Genomic DNA, 18692 nt, shown 5'->3' with positions numbered 1-18692 from the left:
TCATCCTTTGTAATTTCATCATCTCCTTTATTTCCACTGATGTCTCGCGCGCTTTCAAAAACACTTCTTCTGTACGCTTGGAAAATTCGTCTTCCCATTCTCGATACATGATCGGCGTTGAACATTCATTCTCTCCTTTTACTTTGATTTGTGATATAAGATCCGACGTTTTCTCGACCACAAGATGCATCGTTTTGACTGCAGTAGTTTTCGTGCAACTAAGAATTTCTGTAAGATGGATTAGATCACTTTTTATAGTCTCAAAACAAATGCTAGCTGGGCTTCTAAGATTCACAGGACTAGTTCCGAGTTGTATATTTAAGACACTGGACAAGTCGCCCTCCGTCGAAGTGTCGAGAGCTACACCAGCGTAGCAAGATGAATAGATGATGAGGTGTAAGGCACGATAGACGGTTGGACGCAAATGTTTTGTGCAAAGAGCCCATCCTGGAATTGTTTCACCATGAGCGGAGAGTGGTAGTTTGGCGTAAGTCTCGGCAGATGTGATACTCTCTGTCTCGTCACTTGGGATTCCATGACAATGTGGACATACTTTATCCATAACATTACTCTTAAAGGCGAATCTTAAACCACACGAGCATGTAAACCGGTGGATTCTTTGACATATGGTGGGTATTCAAACACGGAACGCATCTCGTCCTCGTGCATCTTTTTAAATTCAGCGGGATTGATGAAGTAGTTGTAGAATAGTGAGTTTTCAGCTTCTTGATTTGTAGCGACGACGGTTGCGATGTGAAGAACTAGCAGCGCCATTTCAACGTCTTCTACCGAGGACTCGGGTGATAATTGGAGTTCTGGACAGTAGAAATCACGACGGCCTAAAACTCTCAGCGAAAGCTCCTGCAGCAGTTTGGAGAACGAGACTACGTTGCTTGCAAACCAGTTGACTAGTACCTCGTCTTTATCGGTGAGCTTTCGTACAGTGCGCTGCAAGTAAATCATGTTTACGAGGATTCCGACAAAGGCAAAAGCATGATTAGGTGAGCTTTGGCATCTTTCTATAAATTCCTTCATACATGATTCATCGTTTGACATCAGTTTCCAATATGCTGCCTTCGCTTCTTTATACTCAGGATACTTCAAAACAGTTGTAAACACTATCTTGTATTGACTTCTTTCGTTTTGCCATTGTTCTTGTAACGTTGGAAGAGTGCTACTTTCACTTATCCACTTTTCTATATCAAATAGACTTGCCTTCCTGTGGAGTTGCTTTAAGAAAAACATCTGCAACGATGTTTTTGAACCTCTGAGTATCGAATTGACTTCTTTCATCATATGAGCATACAGACTGTGTTCCTTCAGAATACTGGGTCTTTCAGCTACGAAATGTGCTAACATTGTAAAGAATCCTCGGAGAAATGCGACCGCTGAAAGTATGACTAGACCACTAGTTTCACAGGTATTTGATATCAGTCCCATTGCTAACTTAGCGATCTTAAGTTCTTCAGAATCAGAGCTGTCGATGTCTTCGATTCTAAAATTATCCTCAAAATTCATTAGAGATTGGATTAGATCACAAATCATTACTGCTGCATACGAATCATGATGCATCAAATCATTCGTGTATAGATCTTTGAAAACGTCGTCAATAATCTGAAGACAGGGACAGTTCACTATAGCGCTTGGGTCGGCGATTAAATTAATAAATATTCCCGGTGACTCCATTTCTTCCACCTTGAGTAGCCGCAAGATCACAGGACTCATCATCATTACCAACTTCGGTCTCTCCAAAGACAGAACATGTTCGATTATCGGACGAACAGCACAAGTATCAACGTTTGTGTCAATACAACGACCATAAAACAGAGCTGAAAATTTCTGTAAAGCTTCCTGTTTATCCTTGTGATTCTCCATTTCTTCTTCCAACGGTCGAATTAATTCCTCTGTTATCATTTGAAATGAATCCTCGTGATCCAGGTACTCTGGTTCAAGACGCAGGCCGATTTCGTTTAAAGTATATAACGAAGATAAACTCGTCGGTAGAGCAATTGAAGTAAAGATGATCCTTGCAAAGTCAGTACACAATCGTAGGTAATGGAATGCTGGAGATTGTTCGCTAATCTTGAATGCTGATGAAAGTAGCAAGTTTGCATTGCGTATCCACGATTCGAGGCCACCATTTGTTTCGATGATTTGGTGCGATGGAAACATTTCTTTACAATATACCGTAACTAAAATGTCTCCAAATCTTTCTGAGTTAACCTGACATTCTAAATTTTCTGGCACTTCTTGCTGTTTGTCTTCAGGAAAATATTCGTGATTCTTCATTTCTTTGAAATGCTTTTTCTCGTCCTGAAAATCTTGTGAAAGATATTTTTCATCATCATCGCTCATTTGACTTGGCTCCGTTTCATGTGCCTGGAGTTCAGTTTGAAAATTCAACTCACCGCCATCTGATCTTTCTGTTTCGCTTGTAGCGAACACTACTTCATTAAATTCTTTGTAAGACGTTTTCTCTGTATAAGCACTTGTCGCATGCACGACTTCCTTTGAGCTGCGGAACATGTCATCAATTGCATTGTTGGGTTCCATCAAAGGCCAATGTGTTATTTTGCTTTCATGAGCTTCATTGCACGCATCATTTCTATTCGTGTTATCTTGTATACTTGATTCCTCCGAATCAAACGTTTCATCAATGTTCACAGTCGTGGCTCCTTCTGAACCGTACAGCATCTCATCTGTCAGATTTGACAGAAAATCTTGCCCTATAAATGGCCAATTGGCGCTTTCCGCTTCGTTCCCAGTAATCTTTACTGCTTCCGAAAGATCATTCGACGAATCATTTTTACTTCCACTATCTGACCGTCTGTTGATCTCTACTTCTGAGTGAGGAGTTTCAGTTGCTTCTATCATCATTACTTCTTCAGACTTGCAAAACACATCGATTAAACTTGACTGAACGTTCAAGTCTATAAATGGTCGACAGAAATCGACCATTCTCAGTGAATCAAGCATTTGTTCTTGATAATCCCATACAAACGTGTGAAGTAATGCACAAAACTGAGGCATATCTTTTACCGGCAAATACCGTTCAACTTCGGATATAAAAGTTGCCTGTGCTATGGAAACTCGCTGAGAACGGCTCAACGTTTCACTGAAGTCGGCAGTCACTATAGCAAGAACATCTTTCAGATATAAATGTTGAAAATCTGAAGTGATAAGGCAGAATTCTGGTACCAGGTTAATGATTGTTTTCGAGAATCTTTCAATTCGCTGTTTTCGAACTGTCAGCTTTAGTTGACCATTTTCATCCAAATTATCACAATTCTCCAGGAGTGTTGCATGATCTTCGAAGAACAGCTCTTTGGCGCCGTCAGCTTTTCTCACCACTACTTGGCTGAAAGGCAGGTAGAGATCTAAGCTTGTTGTGTCAAGAATGTAACATTCTGTCCCAAGTGGCTCTGAAATCTGTGATACTTCAAAAATAGCGTTTTGATTGATAAAATTGCACCAAATGGATTCTAACTCTTGCATCTGAGTTTCACTGTAGTCATGAACCAAATGAGGGGGCCACGCGTTCTCTTTTTCCAAGAAGTAAATGATTTTTGCCAATGGATTTCGAACTAAACGCGAGACATACTGCTCCATTGCGCCGTATAATGTGGACGAATTCACTAGAGACTGGCGGTCACAAGCGACCTGAACTTGCCAACTTTCTTTTAGGTGAGATCCCTGATCTTTATGGAGAGAATTTAAGTTTATCGACTGCAAGATTAGTCTCTCGATGGCTTGTGCAATCTGGCTGGAACTGAAAAGATTTTTTGCAATGTGCAAAACACTATCTAGAGGTCGTTGGCTTTGTGTATATTTAATGCAGGTGAAGCACCATAAGAGATCGTTTTGTGTAAAATTACGTATTGGCCATATCGAAGATGTGAGAAGCTTCTGGACACTTTCACCAAGTATTTCATTTAGGGGAACTATAGGTCGTTCAAGGACGTCAAGGAACACTTGTCTCCAACCACACAGGAAACTAAACTGCCATGGTACATCTTCATTTTCTACGCGTTGCACATGCAATACGATACAAACATGCTTGTGTGCGTAGGAGTCCATCTCAGATGAGCACTGTTTGTAGGAATCCCTTTTTTCTTCGATGATGGAACGTGCGAGAAGTAGGTGTGGAGCATCCATGTCAGGTTTACACTGCAATACCAACAGCTCTTTTTCGGATGAATTCCAGAAGGCATTTATTCTTTCTGCCAACTGCTTCTCTGACTTATATGCACTTAGTCTTTCCACTTGACATTTAGGATTATTGCTTAAACACTGACCAATGTCTGTGTAAATGTTGGAGAAGGTCATAACCACAGTTTTCGAGCCAACCTCATCACTGCCAAAGAAAGGTGATTTCTGAAAGTTGTTCACAACGTGATCCAGAAAAGCAGCAAGTCCTTCATGTAGTGGTTTCTTGAAATACTCATCATTTAATTCGTGGATATCTTGGTCATTCTCTTTCAAAACATTGCACTTCTTCGCGCGAAGCACACCATCAGGGGAAGCTACCCACATCAAGTCATCTTTACATTTCTTTGAAACCTCCTCCATGTCAGTTTCATTGCGATGCGACAAAACCAGAGATGGAAGAGTGTCTTCGTGAAAACCAATGAACAGATCAGTTTCGCAGAAATGAGACTCTAAACCTTCGACTGTTGACATTGCTTGGACCCAGCGATGGAGCTCAGTGATAACCTTTTGTTGCTCCTCGGTTAGTACATCAGAGAAACGCAGGACTTGTTTCTCAAACCTGTTAAGAAATGGCGGATCAGAGTCCTTAACATTCTGTTCATCCATAAGAACAATGCATCGAAACCCGTCGTGAACTTGACACATCGGGTTGCTATATGCTCCAAGAGCTACACGACAATTTTTTCTTTTACCGACCACGGCGTAATTCTGGTTTAGAAGATCATACAGACTGCCATAAATATTTTCCAGATCTTTCAATATCAACACACAATCTCTCTCCATGCAAAGAATAATACGACTTAGAATTCTGTAGTTGTAGTCCTCGGACAGGTCTTCTTCAAATCGACTGCCAAAAATCGTAATACTTTCCTTATCCAGGCTGGACAAAATTTGTTTCAAGATACCATGGGCTGAATCTCCTCTTGTTATAAGCATCAGGTGTCTGGCGTGGGCGTCTGCAAGATTCGCTTGAATTAACTGAGTGACTGGAATGATATCTTCATCACTGGATATTAGAGTTTTGCTCAACTTGTCCAGGAAAATCTTCTGAATGTTGGCTACTTCATCGTAGAGGCCACCAAAATTACGCTGTAATGACATGTTAACGTCTTGAGAGGTGCTACAACCTGTCAAGCTTTTAATCAAGGAGTAGTAATCACGAAGACCATGGAAATTATCATGTTGTTGTTCCTCATACTCGAAGTAACCATCCGCCAAGGACTTTAATACCTTTTCTCCCAAGCGTTGGCTTCCATCTGTACTATCAGCGTAATGGAGTGAGTACCCTGTGTCATATAGATCTTCCCTGGTTGGTTCCGGTCTGGACAGATGAATTGCCCGGTTCATCTTCGCAGCGTCTAACGACCAGTTTGAAATACCCACAACAGCAACATCTGGAAATTCTCCTTTACCGGGCTCCAACAAGCTATGAAGGACTTTGAGAGGGTTGTACTTAGAATTTTCAGCCAATCCTACTTCATCCAGTAAAACGACTGGCAGAACATTTCCATCTTTGTTGTGGGTTTTATATTTTCGTGCCTTTTCAAACACTTTGATGATTCCTTCTGATGTGGACGACTCTGAGCCTTGATATGAGACGACATAAAGTTGTGGTAACTTTCGGAATAAAACATTTTGCGAATCACGTCCTCGTAGGTTGCTTCGGATTAACTGTATGGATAATGACTTACTACATCCAGGCTTGCCAACGACGAAAATCGGAATGCGATTTAAGATGCAAACAAGCATTACAAAGACATTTTCTCGTAGGGCGGCGTTTCTTGCAGTGCCATTTGGGAGTTCCATCCGATCCAAATAGTCTTCTTCTTCTATACGTACAATAGCTGCAAAATTATCCGAATAATCAGTTGCTTTCATTTCAAAGTCATGACGGCTAAATACATCCATCATGCATCTTCGGTAATCTTTCCGCAACTCTCCAGTAGGTAATCTGGACAAATAACAATGGGCCAGTGCGAGCACAATGCTCTTGATCATTGGATTCTTTTTGTACTGTTGTGACATCGAATGGTATTTTCTTAAGTGCCTGGAGTATTCTTTCTTGGTTTCCTTGAGTTTTTGGCGCTTCCTTCGCATATCCTCAAACCATCCAATCAGGTGAATGCAGCGGTAGACGTCTCGTAAACTAACACAAAAGTGGTTCTTTTCAGCATTACGAATGAACTCCTGAGAAGAAGCGAGCAACTCAATGAGCATATCTTCATACTGGCTTGGCAGATTTCTTACCATTCTCTGAATATAATTTCGTTCATCTTCTGGTGCTAGTGAACCATAATCCCAAACATAGTCAATCATAGCTTCAGGTAGTGGATGGACACGGTACACCAGCTTGGAATACTCATCAGTTATATTCTTGCCTTCGAGACCAGCTGTTTTAATGTGTTCCTCAGGACGTAACTTGTACGGGTTACAAGCTGCTAGGAAGACAAGATTTTTAGCTAATGGTCGCCCGAGCAAAGAGTGATGACATATCACATCGCTGATCAATCCTAGGTGATCACACGTGTTTATTTCATCCAAGAAAATCCAGATTTTCTCTTTGGTATTCTTAGCGTCATATTCCTTTTTCTTTATAAATATGATTGTATCTTCTTCCGACCTCCCAGCATGCAAATTAAATGTTTCGAGTTTTATACCACACGTATCAGCCAAATAACGAATAAGACTGGTCTTTCCACAGCCTGTCTCTCCCATGATGATAACTGGAACATTGGCACGAACACGTAATATGATCAATATCATCTTTAGGATGTTATCTGGAGTCAAGGCGTAGCTTGTAAATAGATCTTTCTTTCCAACCAGTTTCATGCATGCTATCTTCTCTAACTTCTCCTGTAGTTCGTCTTCAGTTAAAAACTCCATATCGTCAAGTTCTGTGCTCCCTCGTACCACTTGACTCTTCAATAATTCTATAACATTTAAGGGAACGGATGATCTTTTCCTGTACACAGCAGTAATCGCTTGCGAGTTCAGACCATGAAACACGATCAACAAATGGTTGCTGTTTTCCCACTGTATCATCCCCGTTACTCGTTCAACCATATCGTCGGCAGACGTCCCGGTGGATGCGACTGCTCTGTCCAATGCCCTCGCGGATTCCTCTTGAGACAGATTCTTTTTATCGCCTGAGGGAGAAGTTGTAATAGAACGAGATGCGAACTCTTTTGACACTTCTAAAAGTGCGGAAAAAAGATTGCTACGGACACCAGTGGACTCTTCACCAACCATGGATTCCAGATTCTCAATTTTGAAAAAAGTGCTTTTTGAATATTTTAAAAGCTGGTCAGCTAGAACTCCCAGAAATGTGTGTAGTATTGTAAAGGTAACATCTGCAGCTGATGAAAAATACCTCGCTAAAAGCTGTTTGCAGCGAACTGGCGGCAAAGGTTTAAATGTATTCTCTCCACAGAAAGAAATTTCATTTGAATCAAGGCCTTGTCGGTCAAAGAGATCTAAGTATTGGCAAACGACTTGAACATTACTCGTTATTTTGGAGCTGACCAGGAAGTCCTTGTAATTCTGCCACTCCAAGTGAATGTGTTTAAAGTATTTTAAAACAATCAATGATTCTCGGAGCGTATCTTTCAGTGTATTTGCTATTTCAATGTAGATGTGTGTTGTAGGGAGATGATAAAATTGATTCCCGGCTGAGACCATTCCGGTGACAATAAGTTGGAATAGGAATGTGTCCAACAACAATGGATCGCTAACTTCACCAATATCCAGATGCAAGCAATGATACTTTTTTATCTTGATCTCTTTTAGTCGCTGAATGACTTTACTTGGCTCGAATGGGCCACTAATTGGAAAGGTAACAACACCCATACTCTTCTCCAGTGATTGCTGCTTCACTTGCTCTGTTTTTCCAAGTCCAGGAAGTTTAGATGTGATAATTTTAACGTCAGGCCAACCAGATTGGAGGTGATTTCCGAGGGAATGATCACTCATACCAGCAATGCGATGTGTATATTGGGAAAACTGTTCCACAATGTGATGATGGTCACCACCGCAGCAAATCAAAGCAAGTTGATAATCGATATATTCTTTTATTGCCTCGGAGCTTTCGTAGTATTTCTGCTTCTCTTTGATCGCCTTAACTAATTTGAACTGCAATTCATTTGGAAGTAATTCAACATTTGCGATGCAATATAAACTTTTTCGATGTACGAACTTTGAATGCATGAAACATCTTTGCAGTAGCAAGTGTAAATCCTCCCAATTTGTTTGTGAATTACAGAAAATAATTTGATACGGTTCCGGATATGCATTTGACGTGTTTTCGTACAGCGTGAGGAGAACGTTGATCATTATTGAGCTATCTGGCTCGAGACTGGCGACGAAGATTTTTCCAGGTGTGACTTCTGCCTCCGACGAAAATCGTTCCTGATGCGACTTCTTTCTGTATGAGTCCGTTTCTCCCTCGTCTGGAATTCGTCTGATAACATCTTGTACTTCGTTAAAAATGCATTTCAACGCCTCTCCAACACTCGAGAGCAAAATTTCTGGACTGTCATTGGGATTAAACACAGCAAACTTTTCCTTGTGATCTTCTAACTGCTGTTTAGTGATCGTTCTATCGACAAAATGGATCAGAGAGAGAACTTCGTCGCAATCAACAGCAGGCTCGCCAATCAAGAAATCATACAGCTTGCACAGTTGATCGGAGCGGTAGTAATTGAGACGGTAGAATTTCTCCTGGACATTCTTCAAAACACTCTCCCAGTTTTCTTGATCATTCAAAAGGCTATCCCTAACAGATTTGAGTTCATCGGTAGTTTTTATTCGTTTCCAATATCTTCGATATTTTACATAGCCTGAGGAACGTAATTTTAATAGATGATTGGAAATTTCCGACAGTAGGTTTACTTGATTAATGAAGTCATCAAAATCAATATCCTCGCTACTTTCGTTGTAACGACTGGAAGTAACCTTGATACGGGAAGAAATTATGAGATGCGCCCGACTTCTTAAATCATGTAGATCTGACAGAGAGTAGCTACAGAATTTATCTTCACCATCCCCAGGAAGCACGTAACTCATCTTAGTTTCGCATTTTCCGTCTTCCTGCGACACCGAGTATTTTCCTCTGCTCAGGCAATTACTAATGATTTCTTTAGTCATCTCTCCACGGTTTGCAATGCTCATGTACAACCCACGAAGACTGTTCACGTTCATACTACACTGCTTGATCTTTCCTTCTATATCTTTATGACCATTGCACGATTCTTTTAACATTTTTAAAAATCCTTGGAGTTCTAACGTTTTGTCATTTTTTTTCCTAATCAAAGGTGCTAGGAATCCATGAACGTCGATAAGGTCGGAAACTGATGACTCGAATACAAATTGATCCGAATGTTCCTCAACGGCATCGATTAGGAAACGAATGTCTTCGTCAACGATCTCTTCCATAAAACTAAGCAATTCTCTGCATGTCGACAGTTCCTTAATCACACCAGTTAATTCTTCTCCAGAAAAAACTGAGACTATTTGTTTGATGTTTTCCATTGATTGATGCAACGATGTAGGTGTTGGTTCATTTCTATTTTCCATCACTGTTTGGAATTGTAAAAGTACCGTCATTGTATCATTTGGGATGTCTTCCAGTCCAAATATATCACGAATAGCAATGAAGTGTTGCACTTGTTCCAAGAGGTGAGGATACTTTATGTAGTCGTGGATGTAAAGTTGAATTTCGGGGGAAAACCTTTCTCCGAAGTATGTTTCTAGCATTTCGAGCTCTTTAACAAGTAGATCTTCGCCTTTCATAATACCAAGTAAGGTCTTCATGGTCTCCGCATTCAGTGACTTGGGATCTTTGAACACACGATCCCATTGCTCTTGAAATTGTTCTATCGCTGTTGTGGTAAGGAACGCTATCAGTGAATGGAAGTCATGCACTGGTGTTGCCGCATTCTCCTGTTCGTCTTCACTTGCACCGCTTAATTCCCTCAAGCATCTTTTAGCGACGGTCCTAAAGGACAGAGAATTTCCTACTGTATGCAAATCTTCGGCTGCGCTTAGGAACAGCAATAAATCCCCCCAAGACGTTTCATCTTCCAAATCTTTTACACTACCTGTGCGCAAGATCTTTCTAAGATCATTTAACGACTCCGTGACACTCTCAATTCCTGGAACTGCACAAACGTCTTCGATTATTTTACTACTGCATTCGATCGCTGACGTTAGCATGTCAATTTTCTTGGAAGAATCTTCGGCAACATTCATCAAACGTGAGATATGATCTAAAATCAACTTTTGGATATCGGCCTGGTTACACTTTGGTGGTCCGGAAGCATTTCGTAAGATGGCACAAAGCATCGAAACGTCTTCCTTCTTTTTGTCGACGTCTTTTAATAAGCCTAAAGATATGTCACCATCTTTTATGCGCTTATCTAGTTCTCGACAAATCTTCTCTCCAATTCGATATTTTCTATTATCAATTTCTGAAAGTTAAGAAAATCCAAATCAGGATACAATGTTATTAAATGTAGGTACTTACCTAAACTGCACACATGGGACTGCTCTTTGACAGATCTAAAATGCATTGCTTCTTGTTTTGTTTGAAACACAAAAATAACAGACCTGTTTTTTTCTCAAATTCTGGTCATGGCAAAAATAATACATTTTTTAAAAAGAGGGTACAGTGAGATTAAGAGAAAAGGAAGACTATGACTTCAAGTTATTTATATAACGCAGAAAGACACTTACCAGGTATTTTCAGGAAGATAATCCAAATATCACACGAACCCAAGATGTTCTTGAAATTATTTTCTTTAATTTGACCAACTTTACCAATTTCTTGTACATCAATGATGTCCAGGATAAACGACAATAGTTCTTGGGCAAGCCTGAAAACATACAACATTAGAAGTTTAGTGTTAAGTCGAAACGTTTTTTTGTATAGTATAGTTACGAAACAACTTTAAACGCCATTTCCAAGGTAAATGTAATCGGCTACTCGACTCAAATTTCACGCCTTAACGAAGTGTAACACGAAATCTCGACCCTTCTCGTAATTGACGTATTCGATCAACAAAATTTTGAGGCGTCCGTTCCCTTAACGGTGCGTCAACGAGTATACCTGTTGCTACAATGTTCCATAAGAATTGTGCATGACTCTTTCAACACTTTTTTGGGCTTCTTCTTCAATATGTTCTCTACATGGGATTTATAGCTCTCCTGGACGATATACAGATATCTTTTTATTTCCGCCAAAGCTTTCAGAAGGGAAGAAGCGTCTTCATTTTTCAAAAATCGTCTTTCGACTTCGGTAGAGAGATCCGTTACAAGAGTTGAATTAGCGATATTCATAGGACTTGATCGAATTATGTCGTCAATTGCACCATAAACTGCTATCACCTTATCCACACCATCGACACTTCTACCAACGCCACCGTTCACACAATTAGTTATCACCCACGATTCACAGAGCTTTAACTTCTTCTCGTAGGTCATGCCACGCCAACTTTTTGTAAAACACGTGTTGCCTAGAATTTTAGGAACCATCATTAGACGACGAATGCACTTTGATTTGGAGAGCTCCATCAGCACGTCAAACACTTGATCCAGAGCCAAATCTCTTTCAGAAATGATCGCTTGAAGAAATTTTTCTTCATCGTCGTCATTAAATTCCTCATCTGACTTGGCGTATTCAAGTAATGTTTGAAATAGATAATCGTGCATCTTGTGACGAATTTTCTCCGGAATTTTGTAAAACTTGCTTAATTTCGCCGCAACGTTTTCGTTTTCAGTGCTAGCAGTTTGCTTTTCATAGAATTTGACAAAGAAGTTCAGCTTTTCGACATCGTCAGCAAAGAAGCAGCTAACTTTGGAAACTTCGAATAACTTCAAAGCCTCGTTCAAACTTGGGGCTTTCTTCATCACCAAATCTAGCAAATCTTGGTAGGCGCTCTGCTCTTTGCTTTCTATTTTCTCGATATGTGAAAGGAGCATATCGACCATTTTCTTGTATTCTTCGGTCTCATAAGTATAGTGGTATTTTTCAAATTTCTTGCCAAGAATGAAACCAATCCCAAGATAGGGATAAAAATATGCTGCTAAGGTAAGCCAACTTGGACTGCTGCTGTTTTCTACCAAAATAGTGGCTAAATTTTCCAAAGTCTTCAAATTTGAAGGTGGAAGAAGGCGGGGTTTATAACTGTCGTTCAAAACCTGAAGAAGGCGATCGCACATGGCTGTCGTTTTGTCATCTCGAGGTAACAAATCCGAATTCTTGCAAAGATGACCTAAGACGATACATAAATACAGTCGCTGCAGGTCTGTCACCGAGTTTTCGGAAACTTGTTCTACGATCCATTTCACAAACTCTTCCACGTTGCTTTTGCCAGACGTCACTAACGAAGTGAAGTCTAAATTTTCTATTTGCTTAAGAATGCTGGAAATTGCAATGGGATTAGGAATAAAATTTAACAGCAACTTTAGGTAAAATACCACCGATCTAGGAACAGTCTCGCTCATATACTGTGAGTCTTCTTGAAAATTGAAAACATCGAAGTGAATGAACGAGCGCACTCGTTTCGGTGAAGTATTGGCTTCAACGTATGGTACGGGCTCCTTACTTAGCGCATTAATCTTGTAATCGAAAAACGGTAGTTTAAAATCATGTCCTTTTACACGGAAACCATATTTATAAGTCATATTATCCTTTGTCTTGCGGCAAGGTAACGGTACAACACACATAAACAGATTGTTGCCGCGAACATGACCTTCGACAGGTTTCATAATTGTAGGTCTAGAGTCGAGATTTAAAATCGCTTGATCAACATTGTAGTCTCCAAAGATCAAGAGGTAGAACCAAATCTAAAAAATGTTATTTTAAAACGTGGTAATTATACTGTGTATTATAATGTGATGATAATAATGGGTTTTTATTTACATGGCACTCATGCAGGCGTATAGACCTATTCGAAAAAGAGCAAGAGGCCTGTTATGCTGGACCTGTTACAAGCTACACAAAATCGAAGTTTTCCCAGTCAAAATTTAGAAGTGTACAGATGATTTTGAAATTTTGAAGAAGTAACTTAACACTGCGTTCGCGTTCCAATCGCGTTCCGAACACATTCCAAAAAGGCGTTTCTTTGCGTTCCAAACGCGTGAAATATTTGGAACGCGTTCCTCGGTTGATTTGAAACCGCGTTCCTACTTCGGAAATTTCCAAGTTGACTGGTGTTGATCCTGATCGGAATACACTATAGCGATCACGGTCAATATGCCATAGCTTCCGGTGACAATTTTGAATTTAGACCACTACGCGGAGCATCGCCAATGATGCCTGTCTTCGAATAACGCGAAAGGAAACGACATATGGAAATTTTTTAAGTTTTTATTCTCTCTTTCTCAAGCAATTCTTTTATTTTTGTTTGGTTCACACCGCTTGACTGCAAAGAAATTATTCTTTTTCTGGCGTATTCAGAAATCTTTCCCATGTTCACAGACGTGTAAAGTTGTAAACACAAATTAATGAAATAAATCCGTTTACGTTGCCGGAATCGACGCTAATTAATTCTCACGATAACTCCCGAAGATTTCCGACTGATTCAGTAGGAATGCGTCTGGAACGCGTTCCACTAAAAGCCGAACGCAAATCGAACGCGATTTGGGACGAAATGGAACGCATTTGGAACGTGATTTGGATTAACTTACTTCTGGGCAGTGTATTTGGAACCGTATACAAACAATATGGGGAATTCATGTCAAAGAACTTTTTGTGTAACAAAATGTTTTCAAACTTCTTCAGACAAATTCTTATCAAGAAAGAAGTACTCTTCCGTGATAAATGTTCATCCAGTCATTCTCTTTACTTCCTAATACAATAGAGAATGAACACAAGGATTGTCCTTACCGGCGTTAGTTGCGGTGACGGTGGTTGCGGTTCAGGTATATTCTTCTTTAAGATGGCTGAGTATGAACTTGTTTGTTCACTGGAACCGCTTCCTATTCCGGGTACCATAGGATTATCAACACTTTGACTTCGATTATTAGATCGAACAAGGGCAGTTTTATATGGCTGGACGCTTTCTCCTTTCCCGGTCTCAGAATTACTGAACTCCTCTGAATCTGTTGGATCGCAACACTCCTGTCCTCCCCTCGTCTGTTCATTTCGACCTTGTTCAGCGGTAAAGGTATTGTTAATATCCCTACTCTGTGTCTCGGCTTGGTCGCTTTTAGTTTCACATCCACTCTGTGAATCACTCTTATTTTCGCTATTTTTTTCCAGTTTTTCCATTTATTGTATGCTTAGGGGAACATCTATAAACAAATGTAAAAGTAACGATTGAATTTTGTTTACATCAAAATTAAAAAGGCTAAAAAACAGAACGAGTGTTGAATGTTGCTTGTTCTTTTTGTGCATGGCTTTCATCCTATTCCTAAGAGCTACGGTTCATCAGGGAACTTTTAGGTTTCTACAAAGAATCTAGAGGCCTTTCAAAGGTCGTTTCTGTTCTTTTGATGATCATAATGGTCACCCTTTTCCAGTTCTGATCATAATGGTCAACTCTTTTCCAGTTCTGTTGAACATAATGACCTTGGCACACCATTTGGTAGTTAACTAACAATTAGTGTTTGTTGGACAGAGATCTACAAAAGTACGACGGACTTTTTGGAATTGTTAATGAGTTAAAAGGTCGAGAATTTCGAGTGGAAATCATACACATCTCAAATCAAAGTCGGAAGCAGGTAGGAATTCAACTTACGCCTTTGCGATAAAACTGAGCCATTATGTGCCTGGAGTCCGTGTTCGACCCACTAATAGTAGCATAAAAGGCGCGAAATTAAATTAATTCTGCATAAAAATGAAAGAATTACACACTTTTCTAGTGCCGAAGTCATATGAAATGAAAGAAATGATAATCGAGGATCTGGATTCTGGAATGTTTTTGCCACTGAGGTTGTTGACAAGAGCGATTCCGGTACATGCGCCGGAGCATGTATTAAGCTCGTGATTGGTTAGTCTGATAGACCTATCGCATTTGATTGGTTTATATTCCCTCAAAGGTTGTGGTAGTCGTAGTGGTAGTCAAATCCTCCTCGCTATTATCTTTTACACGACGAATATGCCGCTATTTTGGGGTTGTTTTTTTCAAAACCAAGTGTGTAAGACCTCGTAACGGCGTCTATCTTTATTTTTAGGCTGAATCTATTCTTCAAATGGTCTGTTGATTCTAAAAAAATGCTCTTCATGTTGTTATAATTTTTTAAACGCATTTGAGAAAATTTGAAAGTACCCCAAAAACGTTATCGTGAGAAAGGCTAATGGGAATTGGATGCAAATGAACTTTAACAGAGACTTTGGCTTATTAGCATTAGGTTCGGCACATGAAAGTTCGACGTCTAAAACAGGTCTAAAGCAGGTTTTCCACTAGCGATATTTTTCGCGCGAAGCGACATTTTACTTTTGTTCCAGAGCTCTCAACTGCAACCATCTGGAACAAGTTGCTTAAATACAAAGGAATAAAGTCGCTTCGCACGAAAAATATCGCTAGTGGAAAACCGGCTTAAGTCGCGTTTTCTTATATATCTCTCGCGTTATTACTTTGCAAACAAGTCTAATTAAGGCATGGAAACATTTTCGACAAATCCAACTAAATATATTTTTAGTATATTTTAATATATTCAACCTAAAAACTGCAGTGGCGTAGCCAGCCTGACGATTTAGTCATGGTATGCAAATTTTATGTTATTATCATTATTCATTTCTTTAGAAATTCATTGTTTTGACAGTCAATGAACACCAAAATATTAGCATAGCATGACTAAATTGTCAGGCTGGCTACGCCATTTTAAAAGCTAGCAGAAGATAAAGGCAAAATGCAATTTTTCTGAAAATCACGTACAACTCGTCGTCTATCTCCCGAGCTATAATTTAACGACGAGAACATTTGTGTGGGAGAAACCTTGGTTGCGAAATATTTGAAATCCTGTTCGCATGAACGTGTGTGTACACAAATAGGATTCTATTGAATTTCCCTACATTTCTCTCAGTGGGACAGTGAGTAGAACTTAACAACACGCTGACGAAGGGAGATATTTTGTTGCAAAGCCTGAATTTACTGCCGTGCATGCTTACTATATTCTTGGCCCGAAATATTTCGATGAGAATAATCACCCCGATTCGATCACATAAAAATCTGATATAAAACGCTTATATCCGTGCACTTGCATTTATAAATTATAATATGACACCAGACGTAAACATCACCTTGCATACGGAACAGGTAAATGTTTTCTGCTGTAATGCTTTTAAATATTTAGGACATTAAGACAATTTTTCGCACTTCCGCTTCATCATCTCATCACATTTCAGTGTCTAGCTCTGGATACACTCAGCGAACTTTGACAATTCGAATTCGGTAAAGATACAAAACGCATGCAAACTTTATAATCACAAACTCTATTAAATGCGCCCTTATTATTTATACCGCAGGCGATAAACAGCAACAGTTGACAACGTTTGCTAAAACAAAGAAATAGCTACAATATACACAAAACAAAGAAATAGAATATACACAATAACAATATATCCAAGCATAAAAAAGTTAACGCAATTTAGGAGCTACCTTGAATACGGTAATCAGTCTTCCGATTAAGTTCCCAACGGCCAACTCCGACGAGACGACGGTGTTTATTAAGCGCTCAGAGCATCTTTATTTTCGTGAATCCTATATTCCACGAGTTTAATGTAACATTCTCATTCTTGCAAATCTTGTTTGAGTTTAGTTTAAAGTCGAATCGGCTCAACGGGTGGCTTTGTGATAGCTGGCTTTCGATTTTAATTCCTGGTAGCTCGGTCTGAATTCGTGGAAGTCACGTGACCTTCATTGTATACATAGACAGCAGACACTTCTGCAGCCGGCGAGGTGAATAATTTAATTATGTTCACCACTCTCGTGCTCATTGTGACATTTCAGCATGTTTCAGAACTAAAACTTTCAACTGATTTTTACACGCCCGTGATAAATCTACATTCGTGCAAGCTGGTTATAGACCTCATCACTATATATTGCACTTCAACGTGATTCCCATCGATCTGCCATCCAGACTGCCATCGAGTTTTATTACAACTGCAAAATTCTAGGTAGTGTGCTAAAGGCAAAGAGATTTTGTCGACAATTTTGCTGCTTGTCGTCAAATCACCAGCAAAATAGGATGTACTTAAAATACGTTTGGTACAATTAGTTCACAAAACGGCTTGTACGTGTTTTGCAACAACAAAGTACAGAGTTCCCACGGAATAGAGGTCGCACCGAGTTGCGCTATAGCGATTCTTGAAAACACAATGAAACAGCTGTCAGCGATATAAAATTACACAATTGGGGGCTGGGAATTTCTAAAGGGTTTTACCTCGAAACATTACAAACAGTTTTCCAACATCCAAGCATTATTAATAACATAACGATTGCCGTTTTCGCACCTATGTTTATGTAATTCATATCTCATAAAATTACTCTAAGATATATTTTTTCAGTAAAGTTTAGACTGAAATGTGCACACAGCTGTCGTTGATCAGCAGTACCTGCAGCATACGCTTGTCAATCATTCTATTTAGTTTTATTTAATTCCGATATAAATACGTATAACGTGAACCTATTGATCACTTCCAATTTTCGTTTCTTTGTCGGACTGTTCAAGGTTTAATAAAGTTTTTAAAATCTGCTATGGTATAAAAGTTGTTACAATTTGACAAACACTGTCAGAAGGGCTATTATTCAGCGCTAAGCTGATTTACAAGAAACCGTTTCATTCTAGTTATAATCCAGTCCAAAATGAAAATTGAATATACAAATATCTGTAATATATTAGCAGGTTCACGACAACCAGGTATATAATCTTTCGCAATTATCGCTACTCTAAATCTGGTTTAATTAATGAAAGTAATCCCCACACAAAGATTATATTCATGACCCAATGTTTCGACACTCGGTCTAGTGTCTTCATCAGGGCTGATCTCATGTTGAAACTTTGAGGACACTAGCCCGGAATGAAAATATTTGAGCTCCAGAAAAACCATTCATGCAAATTATGTAATGTATACGAGTATGATTTGTATATGCAATGAAAAATCTACATACTCACACTTCACTCAGATTAAACGAATGTCATAGATAAATCGTTTATAAAGATATTGGTTGTTGTCATTTTTAGTTTTTTTCTAAACTTTCGAATCGTTATTAACTATTGTCGCCAAGCCGACGCACATGAAATTAAAGCTATTAAAAAGTTATATTTCGTGTAGAAATTTGAATCTGACTGATTCAGTGGCTCTCCTCATATGTCACCGACGATGGCTATTGTCGGTGATCACTGATGAATTAAGTGCTTTGTTATTTTGAATTAAATTTCTTCGTCAAGAGCCACAAACGAGTGTTTTTACTGCCATTTATTTTAATAACCTAGGTGCCTTAAAAAAGGCCATATGGTTTCTAGTAGGCTCCTAGCCCATT

At 39.3% G+C, this 18692-nt stretch overlaps 1 protein-coding gene across 1 annotated transcript; it reads right to left on the bottom strand.

The window, feature by feature from the left end:
* Window positions 1–9: 9 nt before the first annotated feature.
* LOC114536634 (E3 ubiquitin-protein ligase RNF213-like) lies at window positions 10–12211 on the bottom strand. The gene is made up of 3 exons (XM_028557986.1): window positions 11312–12211; window positions 10939–11078; window positions 10–10673 (listed from the first exon to the last, which is right to left on the bottom strand). The coding sequence occupies exons 1-3, from the start codon at window positions 12190–12192 to the stop codon at window positions 586–588; spliced, it is 11109 nt and encodes a 3702-aa protein (XP_028413787.1). The 5' UTR covers window positions 12193–12211; the 3' UTR covers window positions 10–585.
* Between the last annotated feature and the right edge of the window lie 6481 nt (window positions 12212–18692).

This window comes from Dendronephthya gigantea, unplaced genomic scaffold (assembly GCF_004324835.1).
Source record: "Dendronephthya gigantea isolate DGI-Jeju-01 unplaced genomic scaffold, DenGig_1.0 000142F, whole genome shotgun sequence".
NCBI classification, from domain to species: Eukaryota; Metazoa; Cnidaria; class Anthozoa; order Malacalcyonacea; family Nephtheidae; genus Dendronephthya; species Dendronephthya gigantea.
This window is presented reverse-complemented; position numbering and strand designations above follow the sequence as displayed.

Excerpts from the sequence above, each read along its gene's own strand:
- LOC114536634 (XM_028557986.1), bottom strand. The coding sequence starts at position 12,192 with ATGGTCGATATGCTCCTTTCACATATCGAGAAAATAGAAAGCAAAGAG. Across the intron at positions 11,079-11,311 it reads ATGGAACATTGTAGCAACAG|GCTTGCCCAAGAACTATTGT; the intron begins GTATACTCGTTG and ends GTATGTTTTCAG. Across the intron at positions 10,674-10,938 it reads TATCTTCCTGAAAATACCTG|AAATTGATAATAGAAAATAT; the intron begins GTAAGTGTCTTT and ends CTTAACTTTCAG.